Source organism: Squalius cephalus (assembly GCF_949319135.1).
Source record: "Squalius cephalus genome assembly, chromosome: 6".
Lineage (NCBI taxonomy): Eukaryota > Metazoa > Chordata > Actinopteri > Cypriniformes > Leuciscidae > Squalius > Squalius cephalus.
In genome coordinates, this window is record NC_137127.1 from 31691656 (window position 1) to 31704713 (window position 13058).

Sequence of the window (13058 nt, forward strand, 5' to 3'; positions counted from 1 at the left end):
CAGTCGCGCATATCCGCCATGTTTTGTAGTTTTTTTAACACTTTTTACTCGTGTTTGTAGTTCCTCCTCCAAAGCGCAATGGGTTGTGGGCAATATTAGCCTTTAGAGTGTGCATGGATCCACAATTCGAAAATCGACAGGAAATAGTAGAAGACCATCCGGGGACTTCTGGCATACTCTTTTCAACATACTATGCTTTGGGACACACTTATTTTTTGTAAATCAAATAAAACTTCTAAAACTTTAGTTTTCAGTCTTGAAACAGGATAAGTTTGCTGTCCTGTTTTGCTGTTTTTCAAAACTATTTAATGATTCTAACTACCATTTCACCCCTAATAATGTGTTACTGTACTTGCATTCTTATGAGCTCACTTGGCTCTGAAATTGGGTCTGAAAGGGATAGTTCACTTTGAAATTAAAGTTTGGTATGTTTTAGCTTACCTCAATGACATCCAAGATGTGGGTGTCTTTTTTTCCGCAGTAGTTTCAATTTTGATATTTTTAGGTCAAACCGTTCTTGTCTGTCAGTCATTTAATGCAGGTCTGTGGTCACTGTCTGAAAGAGCATGCACAGAGTCCAAATTAAAACAATTCCCCATCGTCCAAATTAAACAATTCCCCATTGGAAGTACACATTGATGGCCTAAGACACGAAACGAGCGGTTTGTGTGAGAAAACGAACAGTATTTATATCGTTTTTACCTCTTATACACAGCCACGTCCAAGTGATCTGAGGGCGCGCGCGCATCCTGGTGTGTGACGTGTACGCAGACTGGTGCATAGATATATACACTAGATGTCGCCTTGTCTACGGCAGTTCATTGGAACGAATGTCTTTAAGGCGACATCTATGCACCAGTCTGCGTACACGTCACACACCAGGATGCGCGCGCGCCCTCAGATCACTTGGATGTGGCTGTGTATAAGAGGTAAAAACGATATAAATACTGTTCGTTTTCTCACACAAACCACTCGTTTCGTGTCTTAGGCCATCAATGTGTACTTACGATGGGGAATTGTTTTAATTTGGACTCTGTGCATGCTCTTTGAGACAGTGACCACAGACCTGCATTAAATGACTGACAGACAAGAACGGTTTGACCTAAAAATATCAAAATTGAAACTACTGCGGAAAAAAAGACACCTACATCTTGGATGCCCTTGAGGTAAGCTAAAACATACCAAAATTTAATTTCAAAGTGAACTATCCCTTTAAAGTTTGATGCCAAGCAAAGCTAATAATTAGTACGCATACACAAACATTTCAGGTTTCTCTTGTCCCAAGCTCATTTACTCTAGTTTCGCTATACCATGCAATCTCATTACTATTCAGTAATATATATATATATATATATATATATATATATATATATATATATATATATATATATATACATATAGTCACAGTTGTTAGATCCACTGTCTCTCTCTCGTCTTGTGTGTGTGTATGTGTGTGGTGTTCGTACTGATTGTTTCATGTGGGCGTTACCGCTGATTACCTGATTCTCACATCAGCGCCAGCTTCATCAGCCAGCCTATTTAATGCCTTGTCTTTCGTCTTGTGTTTGTCAGATCGTTGTTGGAGCTTCCCTGTGTTGTTCCTGTTACTGTTTCCTGTTCTCCTCGTGTGTTTTCTCTTCCCAATTTGAGTTCTTCGTGTTGTGCTGATTCCTGTTTCCGGTCTCGTTGTGGCCTCTACACTTTGATCATTGCTCATCACTCCAGGGAATTCGACACTCTGATCATCACTCATCACTCCGGGGAATTCTTCACTCTGATCATCACTCACCATTCCGGGTTGCCCATCGAAGTCCCTGTGTCACCACTGTCCTGCTGTCTTGCATCAACTTGCATCCTTGTATACTTCATGTAACACACACACACACACACACATACATATATATATATATATATATATATATATATATATATATATATATATATATATATATATATATATATATACACACACTCAAAAAATACCTCATCAGTTGAATGTATAGTAATCATGTGGCAAATTTCCACATAAAATTATTACATTAATAAAGCTGTATGTAATCATGTCTGTTGGATGTAATCAAACTATTTCATAAATAATTATTTGAATTATCACAATTACATTGACCTAATGTAATTTTCCTTAAAATCAAACTGAACTGTATTACACTGACCTAATGTCATTTTCTTGAAAATTAAACTCAACTATAATACATTGACCTAATGTAATTTTCTAGAAAATTAAACTCAACTATATCACATTGACCTAATGTAATTTTCTAGAAAATTAAACTTAACCGTATTACATTGACCAGATGTAATTTTCCTTGAAAGTCAAACTTACTGTATTAAATTTAACTAATGTAATTTTTCCAGAGTAAATGTAACGTCTCGGTTACGTATGTAACCCTCGTTCCCTGAGTAGGGAACGGAGACGTTACGTCGGATGACGACGAATGGGGTTTCCCTTAGAAATCCTATCACCTTCGAGTATATAAAACGAGCCAATGGCAAAGAAATGCCATGGGTCTGCGGAATTTGCATAGCGTAACTCCGCCCCACCCTGGGGGTATATAAGGAAGTGTGCTGGCAACATGCAGATATGTCTTCGCTGAGGAGCCGAGACTGAACTCAGGCGTTCCAGCGGTACAGCGGAAGTGGCAGGGAGACGTAACGTCTCCGTTCCCTACTCAGGGAACGAGGGTTACATACGTAACCGAGACATTCCCTTTCGTTGTCACTCCGAGTTACGTCGGATGAAGACGAATGGGGTTCCCAGTGTAATCACGCCACCTCTCGACTGTCTTCCAGTGCCCTGCGTAAGTCTGAGCTCCCTGTCGTGAGACTAGCACGGACGAAGGAGTCCTACTTAACACAGGAATACCAAGGTACACTGTGAAGCATATCCAGTGGAAATATGCAATTATGGCCACCATGAAGGGGGGGACTTGGGATACACATATGACCCCGAAGGGCTGCATATGGAGAATCACTGGGGTGTCCAGCCGCAGGTGGAATATTTCAACCCCAGGGGTGGCAAGGTGGCTTGCCAAGGGAAGACATGCTCAAAGAGGCTTATACTGCCCTACAAAGGCAAAAGACCTTAAGTCGCTAGAGTGTGGAACTGAGAAAAATGACTTTAAAGATTTTTAGTTGTCCCGCTTAATTAATTATAGGTAGGACACTGGAAATTTGGCAAATAGATGTTTTAGTAATGGAAATTATATACATAAAAAAATCTTGAGCTCAAACTTGACTTTTGACCATTATTTTAAAGTTACTGTACTCTGCCTTTGTATTGTCAGCAAAAAGTGAGAGGTCATACCAAGGCAAAAGGCAGTAACTTCCACATTATCAATATTTAGTTGCTGATCACCATTAACAAAATCATTATAGTACACACCTGTATAAAATCTAGTGATCATGGCATTTATTTTGTATGATTTACAATTATTTATAGCCATCTACTTATTGCTATCCTGTGCTTTGGTTGCATTCTGATGGCATTATTAATACATTTGACATGACAAAATACCTCCTATTAGTCCAGCGTTGACTCGACCGCGTTTAGGGCGGGGCTGAAGGCGAAGTTTTGGCACTCTTCCAACTAGTTTGCGAGCTTTAATTCATGGTTGTATTCATCTGATACGGCAATGTGTAACGTTTTTCTGTCAACTCTGCATAATCCTTCGCGATCGTAATCGCACGTTTGTCGATGGAGCAGACCATACTAAATGTTCTGACCGCTCTGAGGACATCAGAAGTTAGAGCGACTGATGGCAGCTGTACAAAGTACACAGGATACACCGTAATTTTAATTTTAATGGACATTAAAACAAAGGCAGATAACCTTACAACCTGGTAGGTAGCATTATTTGATTAAACACCGGCACCGTAACTTCATATTGACGCGCGGCTAAACAAAGGCAGAGCACCGTAACTCGTAATTTGAGCGTTCCAAAACAAAGCCAAAGAGCGGTAACTGATGTTACGGTGTTCTGCCTTGGTTTCTCATGGGCTTTTGGAAGTTACTGTTAAGACAAATCATTATTTTCTCGAAAAATAAACGGAATTGATTCAAGATACTTATCCACATGATAAAGAAGGTCTTGAATGTGCCAAAAATATAAATAACTCATTTTCGACCAAAAACGAAGTTACGGTCTTTTGCCTTTGCACGGCAGAATAGTGGAATACACATGTGGGGGTCGCCCAAAGGGGGAACCATGCACATGGAGGCACCTAGCCAAGCGCGAAAGCTGCTCAGTTGCATAACTCTGGCGTTGACGTCGTCAGTGCTGGAGGAGACTCAGGGCTTATTAGGCTCACCTGAGGAAAATATCGCACGTATCCCGTCCGTGGAGAGGAATGGCGAGCAAGCGAAGACACCTGAGCAGAATCCCCTACCGGCTAGTTGAAGCGAGTACATGAGAAGAAACTGGCTCCACTCGGAGATTGTAGAATCTCGCGAATGTGTTGGGTGTCGCCCAGCCTGCAGCTCTGCAGATGTCTGTTAGCGAGGCGCCATGCGCTAAAGCCCAAGAGGATACCACACTCCGGGTGGAGTGGGCCGTCACACCAAGGGGGCATGGTCGACCTTGCTGCTGGTATGCCAAAGCAATGGCGTCCACTATCCAGTGAGACAACCTTTGCTTGGAGAGAGCCTTTCCCTTCAGCTTCCCACCATGACAGACAAAGAGCTGGTCTGAGGTCCTGAAACACTGCGTTCTGTCAACGTAAGCACGGAGTGCGCATACTGGACAGAGCAGTGCCAAGGCTGGGTCTGCCTCCTCCAAGGGCAGCGCTTGCAGGTTCACCACCTGGTCTCGAAAGGGTGTGGTGGGAACCTTGGGCACATATCCAGGCTGGGGTCTCAGGATCACGTGAGAGTTAGCCGGTCCGAATTCCAGGCACGCTTCGTCAACCGAAAATGCCTGCAGGTCCCCTACCCTCTTGATGGAGGCCAATGCAACCAGGAGCGCTGTCTTCATTGACAGGAACTTAAGCTCCACTGATTGCAGAGGCTCAAAGGGAGCACTCTGCAGGGCAGTTAAAACCACTGAGAGGTCCCAAGAGGGTACAAGGGGAGGACGAGGAGGGTTCAGTCTCCTGGCTCCCCTCAGGAACCTGACGATCAGGTCGTGCTTTCCCAAGGACTTACCATCAACTGCGTCGTGATGTGCGGCAATGGCGGCAACATACACTTTCAGGGTGGAGGGAGACAGCCTTCGCTCCAACCCTTCTTGCAGGAAGGAAAGCACGACACTGATGGGGCATTTCGTGGGTTCTAGATTTTTAGAAGAACACCAGTTGACGAAGAGGTTCCACTTCAACGCATAGGCATGTCTCGTGGACGATGGTCTAGCGGAAGTGATGGTAGCCACCACCGCTGGTGGTAGGGTACTCAAACCTGCCTCGTCCCATCCAGGAGCCACACGTGGAGGTTCCGAAGATCGGGATGAGGGTGCCATAAGGTGCCCCGTCCCTGAGAAAGCAGGTCCTTCCTCAGAGGAATTGGCCAGGGAGGTGCTGTCGCGAGGAGTACTAGTTCTGAGAACCAGGTGCGGTTGGGCCAATACGGGGAAACCAAAATGACCTGCTCCTCGTCCTCCCTGATCTTGCGCAAAGTCTGCGCAAGAAGGTTCACTGGGGGAAACGCATACTTGTGGAGGCCCCGCGGCCAGCTGTGCGCCAGTGCATCCGTGCCGAGCGTGCCCTCGGTCAGGGAATAAAACAGGCCGCAGTGGGACGAGTCGTGGGAGGCAAACAGGTCTACCTGTGCGTCCCCGAACTGATCCCAAATCAGCTGAACCGTCTGGGGATGGAGTCGCCAATCTCCAGCGAGAGGCCGAAGCCGAGACAGCTCGTCGGCCGCCTGGTTCAGGTCTCCCGGGATATAAATGGCTCGAAGCGACCTCAGATGCTTCTGACTCCATATAAGGAGGTGGCGGGCGAGTTGTGACATACGGCGGGAGCGCAGACCACCTTGACGGTTGATGTACGCTACAGTCGCGGTATTGTCCGATTGGACTAGTACTTGTTGACCCCTGAGCAACGCATGGAAGCGGTGCAGGGCAAGACGTACAGCCAACAACTCGAGGCAATTGACATGCCAAAGGCGCTGGGGTCCTGTCCAGGAGCCCGCGGCAGCATGTCCATTGCACATGGCGCCCCAGCCCGTGGTGGAGGCATCTGTTGATACAACAACATGCCTGGAAACTCGTTCCAAGGGCACTCCGGCCCGAAGAAAACTGAGGTTCGACCACGGGGTGAAGGTCTGACGGCAGGTCGGAGTCACTGGGACTCGGATCGTGCCGTGATGCCATGCCCACCTCGGGACTCGATCGCGAAGCCAAAGCTGAAGTGGTCTCATATGAAGCAACCCGAGCGGCGTGACTGCTGCTGCGGATGCCATATGCCCCAGGAGCCTCTGAAATAGTTTCAGTGGAACCACACTCTTGCCCTTGAACTGACGAAGGCAAGTCAGCAGTGACTGCGCGCGCTCGCTCGTAAGCTGCGCGCACATGGAGACCGAGTCGATCTCCATACCGAGAAAAGAGATCCTCTGCACTGGGCAGAGTTTGCTCTTCTCCCAGTTGACCCGAAGGCCCAGACGAGCTAGGTGCCGGAGCACCAGGTCCCTGTGTTCGCAGACCTGGTCTCGAGAGTGAGCTAGGATCAGCCAGTCGTAGAGATAGTTCAGGATGCGAACCCCGTGTTCCCGAAGGGCCGTATGCACTCGAAAATGCGTTTGGCCGTGAGCATCTTGAACGGCATCCTGTGAAGGGAGCGGTTCAAGACGCGCAAGTCGAGGATTGGTCGTAACCCACCAGATTTCTTCGGTACAATGAAGTAGGGGCTGTAAAAGCCGGACCTCATTTCGGCTGGAGGGACAGTCTCGATCGCACCCTTCGCCAGTAAGAAGCGGGGAGGAGACCGCGCGAACTGAATCGCGTAGCCGAGCCTGATGGTCCTCGCGACCCAGCGGGACAGCCTGGGAAGCTCTAACCAGGCTTCCAGGAACTGTACCAGCGGGGTCATGCGGACCACAGACGTACCCTCAGTGGTGCAGCGAGGCGGAATGACCGGCCCAGGCGTGGGTGGCATAGTGGCCCGGTGCGGGGTCACTGTCATTAGCCGCGTCCTGCCAGAGGAGGCCAGGGGAGGACCAGCGTCCCACGGGGGCGTGCTCTGGCAGGGAACTGGCGACAGAGGGGGACGAGAGTGGCGAGGCTCGTGAGCGGCGCGCACTGTCATCCGGACATTCTGTGTGCTCAGAGATGGGGAAGTGAGTTCTTTCTTTAACCACATTAGGGTGCTGCCCGTCGTGGGACGAGCAGCGGGGTGGGGAAAACCAAGGATTCTCCCCCGGCCCTCCACCGGGGGAAGGAGCGGCCCTGCTACCGTCTCCTGGGAAGAACTCAACGCCATCTCTGAGCAGCCCGTCTCAGGAGCACCGCTTGGCCTGGCGTTTAGTGGGGCACGGGGCGGGAGAGGGCTGTGGCGCCTTCCTACGACATCCTCCACGACGCGACCCGGATGGAGGCTGCTGCTGGGGCCGTGCGGGAGGGGCGGGAGCCGTAGGAGGGCGCCCTCGGCGGCGAGCAGACTGAGGCACCTGTGCCGACGACTGAGTGGAGGCAGCAGTGGGCCGTCGGGGCAGGACGTGTTTGAGAGCCTCAGTCTGCTTCTGGGCGGTCGAGAACTGCTGGGCAAAGTCCTCAACCGCCCCGCCGAAGAGGCCAGCTTGGGATATGGGAGTGTCGAGGAACCGGGTTCGCTCGGCCTCACGCATATCAGCCAGGTTGAGCCACAGATGTCTCTCCTGGACCACGCAAGTGGACATCACCTGACCCAGGGAGCGTGCGGTCACCTTCGTCGCTCGGAGAGCAAGGTCGGTGGCGGCACGCAGCTCATCAAAGAGCCCTGGGTCAGTCCTCCCCTCGTGCATGTCACGCAACATCTGGACCTGGTAGACCTGGAGTGTCGCCATGGCATGCAGTGAGGAGGCCGCCAGCCCCGCAGCTCTATAGGCCTTCGCCACAAGGGTGGAGGAGAACCTACAGGCTTTGGAGGGGTGCTTTGGGTCACCACGGGAAGAAGCACTCTGAGGACACAGTTGCATCGCAACAGAGCGTTCAACCTGGGGAACCCCAGTGTACCCTTTGGCGGCCGCCTGATCGAGAGGAGGCAAGGCGGAGGAGGTCGCCGAGCGATCACGGGAAGACAATGGTGCCTTCCAGGACCTCGTGACCTCCTCATGCACATCCGGGAAGAAAGGCATTGGGGAGAGCTGACAAAGCGCTGACAAAGATCAGCGGCGGCACCCAAAAACCAATCGTCCAGCCGCGAACGCACCGGACCAGGTGGCGGGGACCACTCAAGCCCGATGGCCGCGGCTGCCCGGGAAAGCATGGCAGTCATCTCGGGATCAGACTCGGGCAATGCTGGCACACCCGAAGGTGGCAGCACAGCCGAATCCTCACTTCCCAAGGACTCTTGCCCACCTTGTGATGCAGCGATCGACATCACATCTTCCTCTGGAGCGCCGAATGAGACCCGCGGCAAGTCAGAGGACTGTACTGCGGGCTCATTCGAAACACTCGCGGGTTGCGCGGCGCTAGAGGACGGTGTGGAGCGTGGAATAGTCGGCGCTTTGTTCCACACCGTAACCCTCAGGTCACCCTGGCCGCCAGCCGAAGTACCAGCTCTCGTGGAGCCAGTAGATCGGGGTGCGGATGAGGGGACTCTACCATGAAGGTCATTGAGTCTCGACCGCAACCGTGCGATGGGCATGTTCCCGCAATGGGAACATGACTCATCCACAAACGCTGCCTTAGCGTGCTCTACACCCAGACACACAAGACAGCGATTGTGCCCATCAGAGTCAGAAATGAGAAGACCGCAACCAGAAGTGCACGGGCGAGGCATCTTTAACCTGTTAAGCTTCACCAGTGCGTCGGCGCACTGAAGCGTTTTTTTTTTTATTTAGTTAAAAATTACTATCAGATTTAATGTTATACATTGACAAACTATACATCATTAAAAAGATATAAGACTCAAGTTTCAGTATTTGACCACTATTGTATTCTGAAAAACTTATAGTGACAGTTATGTCTTAATTTGTGTCAGGAGTTATGAAATGAAAAAATGAGTCGACACCTTTAATATGAATTATGCGCGTCAACCGCTTTCATTCATAAAAAACTCCCGTGCTGTCGTCATGACAGCGATACACAAAACAACGTCCTTCGGGGCTTTAGCTCAAAAATGTGCAGATTTGGAGAAATATTGATATATTTTCATAGGTTTTCATCAGATTTCTATAGACAGGAATAATATTTATTGAATTTATGCCCAAATGCGTCGATGTAATCATTATGAGCGCTGGATACTGTGATGTATTGTGTTTTCAATCCATACCAACAGCCTGAGGGCGCTACATGCACAATAATAGTCCATATATGGAACATGAAGAAGAGGCATGATCATGTGACATTCCAGGAAGTCTCGAACACATTCAAAGCTATCAGAGATCGCTGTAACATGCAGATAAAGACGTTTTGAAGACAATAAACATGATTGAAATGATATTTGGTTTACCTGTGTTCTTCGAGTAATGTCAGGTATTTCCATAATAATAGATTATATTTATAATGTAATGCTAATCGATATAGACTTTATCATTGTGCAGAATAAAATATATATATATATTAGGGCTGTCAATCGATTAAAATATTTAATCGCGATTAATCGCATGATTGTCATGAGTTAACTCGCGATTAATCGCACATTTGTATCAGTTCTAAATGTACCTTAAATTAATACTTTTCAAGTTTTGAATACATTAATCAACATGGGAGTGGACAAATAGACGCTTTATGCAAATGCATGTTTATTATTAGTGAAACCATACTTAACATAGGATGAAGACTGGACATCTATCAAAGGGACCATAGTATCAAAAGTCATATGTTTATCAAAGAACTTGTTCATGTCTATTATACACATGAAAAAACAACAACATAGAAATAAACGGTTCCCATTACTTTACTCTTTCTTTACTCAATTTACTTACACAAACCTATTTACATTTTTGCACGATAGGGCAGCTCACTTCTTCTAAACATGCTAACCTAAATGTACATTTATTATTACTGAAATCACCCTAAACAGAGCATAAAGAACATTGACATGTTTTACAAAGAACGTGTTCATGTCTATCAAACAGGTGGGAAAAAGAATATAAAAAACCCACAGGTTCCTCACAGATTATTTCTCTTTCTTTGCACTGAGCCAGTTGCTCAAACAGACGAGCCTGTTTACATTTTCAGATGACAGGGCAGCTCGCTTTTTCTGAACAACATGTCCTGAGAGTGAAAACAATCTTTCACAAGGTACGGATGTGGCAGGTGTTGATAAGTATATGCGTGCAAGGTAGGCCATCTCACTGTGTGCCCCTTCATGATTGGACCACCACTGCAGGGGACAGTCCTCTATGCCAATAGAGGGCTCTGCCTTGTAGCGCTCCACACATTTCTCAATACAGTCCTCTTCATCATCATCAGATGAAGATTCTGGCACAGACATGAGACATGATATCTTCTTAGGTGGTTCAGTTGTCACTGGTTTATCTGGCTGTGCAAGCCCCTCCCTCCGGAGCAAGGCACAGACTGAACTCCACACCTCAGCTCTGTCAGCCCTGCTCAGACATTTGAGGTCCTTAAACCTAGGGTCCAGTGCTGATGCAACCCTCAGCCATGTGGTGTTGGTTTTTTCCTTCCGTTTGTCCATGTCAGTTGTGAAAGTTTCCTTAAACTTAATCATGTAGGCTGGGTCATCTTCTGAGACCTCCATCACACGTGATAGATGACACAACGCGGGCAGCACAACTGAGCAAGAAACAAATTTCTCTCCTCCTAAAAGTTCACTCACATACCTGGAATAATAGAGAAAAGCACTTTAGTTAGACATAATGAATCTCTCACTCACTTTCAATCTCTCACTCTTAACACACGCACGCACGCGCACACACACACACACACACACACACACACACACACACACAAACCTAACCATCACAGAAAACTTTCTGCATTTTTAAATTTTCATTCAACTCATTCTGTATGATTTATAAGCTGTTTAACTGGACCAACAAATGTCCCCACAAAAACAAGGATTTCAGACATTTCTATTATATTTTGTCCCCATACTGTACACACACACACACACACACACACACACACACACACACACACACACACACACACCAGAACATAAATCCACTCTATTATAAATGACACACACACACACACACACACACACACACACTTCAGAACTTAAATCCACTCTATTATAAATGTCACACACACACACACAGTCAAGACACATCAGAACAACATAAATCCACTCTATTATAAAAATGTCACACACACACACACACACACAGACGTCCCCACTTTTGACACAACCTTACTTTGACTGAGAGACAAATATAATAATAATAAGAGTATCAATAAATTACCTGCAGTGTTCCAGCACAGTCTCCAACCTCTTCAGTTTATCAAATTCAGCTGCAGTTGGCATGTTGATGTTGCTTGCATGTAGGGCCAGTGCATCTCTCAATGGTTCTTGATTTCTCTGAACACGCTTTATCATTTCTAGGGTGCTGTTCCACCTAGTAGACACCTCCTGTACGAGTGACTCTTTCTTTTGAAGATGTTTGACTTGCTGCTGTTCAAGCTCGGCTGCGTTAGCAGGGCTATGCTTGAAATGACCCACTAACTTCCTGCATTTTGCCAAGGCGCCGTCAAACGGGCTGTTTTGGAGAGAAACTGTGATGGCTCGGTGGAGGCTGTGTGCAATGCAAGGCATATGCTCGAACGGGAGCTGCCTGGCCGCTGCAATCATGTTGCGTGCACTATCAGTGGTCACTATTTTAATTTTGAGTTCAATGTTCCACTGTCTGGCTACTTGAAGAAAGTGCTCAGCGCAAACGTCAGCATAGTGTCTCTCTTCTGTCTTCATAACGGTCAAAGCGTGAGACTGAAGTTTCCAGTGCGCGTCAAAATAATGTGCTGTGACGCCTAGGTAGCTATGGTTACTGAGGGAAGTCCAATAATCTCCGGTGAGCGCAACCGTGTTTGTCTGTCTCAATGCCTCCTGAACTTTAGCTTTCTCCTCTTCATATAAGTTGTGAATCTTGGTTGTAATGGTGGCTCTTGAAGGTAGTTCGTATGTAGAATCGTTAGATGCGATGCGAATAATTTCAAGTAGACCCTCGTCCTCGACCACATTAACTGGTCTACATGCTGTAGCCACCCATTTAGCTATAGTTGAGGTGAGTCTATTAGTTGTGGACTTATCCATCGATCTCCGCTGCAAACTTTGATCCATTGTGGTCTGCCTTTGACGAGGGGGAGGGGGGCTCTCTGTGTCAGTTGTATGCTTCGCCATCAAGTGATATTTTAAACTCGACGTGCTGCGGTGATAACTTAATTCACATCGACAATAAATGCAGATAACTTTTGTCTTGTCGACAGAACCATCAGACCTCGTTTTGTATATGAATTTTCCGTTCAGAAGACCGCTTTCTTTTTCCATTTCTGTTTGCTGCTGCATCTCTATCTCTCCAACTACGGGCTAGGCCACGGGTCAAACAGGTGATGCGCGCTGCGTTAATCGCGCGTTAAAAAAATTAGCGCCGTTAAAATGAATTTGAGTTAATGCGTTATTAACGCGCTAATTTTGACAGCACTAATATATATATATATTTTCTGTCTGATTTTTTTATCTGAAGCGAAATTATATCACATAAGATTATTTAAAACACTCGACTTGCGTTATAAATTAAGTTTGGAGCACAAACATGGTTTTAATCTCATAAATTGTCGTGTATTGATGGTGTGCTAAGCTAACATGCTAGCTAGCCCTAGGTGCACCTGCCACATATAGCAGTTATCCTTTTATGATTTTTTTCTAAATATGCTTACTGAAATGTTTCTTTATTCAAGCAGGGCATTTGATCCAGTTTTTAAATGTTAAGTGAGAACTTTGATAAA

The 13058-nt window shown here is 46.9% G+C and overlaps 1 protein-coding gene across 1 annotated transcript; it reads right to left on the minus strand.

The window, feature by feature from the left end:
- Window positions 1-10059: 10059 nt before the first annotated feature.
- Window positions 10060-12637, minus strand: LOC307160504 (E3 SUMO-protein ligase ZBED1-like). Its single transcript, XM_079874660.1, has 2 exons — window positions 11522-12637; window positions 10060-10936 (listed from the first exon to the last, which is right to left on the minus strand). The coding sequence occupies exons 1-2, from the start codon at window positions 12616-12618 to the stop codon at window positions 10270-10272; spliced, it is 1764 nt and encodes a 587-aa protein (XP_079730786.1). The 5' UTR covers window positions 12619-12637; the 3' UTR covers window positions 10060-10269.
- Window positions 12638-13058: the final 421 nt, after the last annotated feature.

What these genes read in the sequence shown, in the direction of transcription:
- LOC307160504 (XM_079874660.1), bottom strand. Translation starts at nt 12,618, where the DNA reads ATGCAGCAGCAAACAGAAATGGAAAAAGAAAGCGGTCTTCTGAACGGA. An exon ending in ACTGTGCTGGAACACTGCAG is followed by an intron (nt 10,937 to 11,521) that starts GTAATTTATTGA and finishes CTATTATTCCAG; the next exon opens with GTATGTGAGTGAACTTTTAG.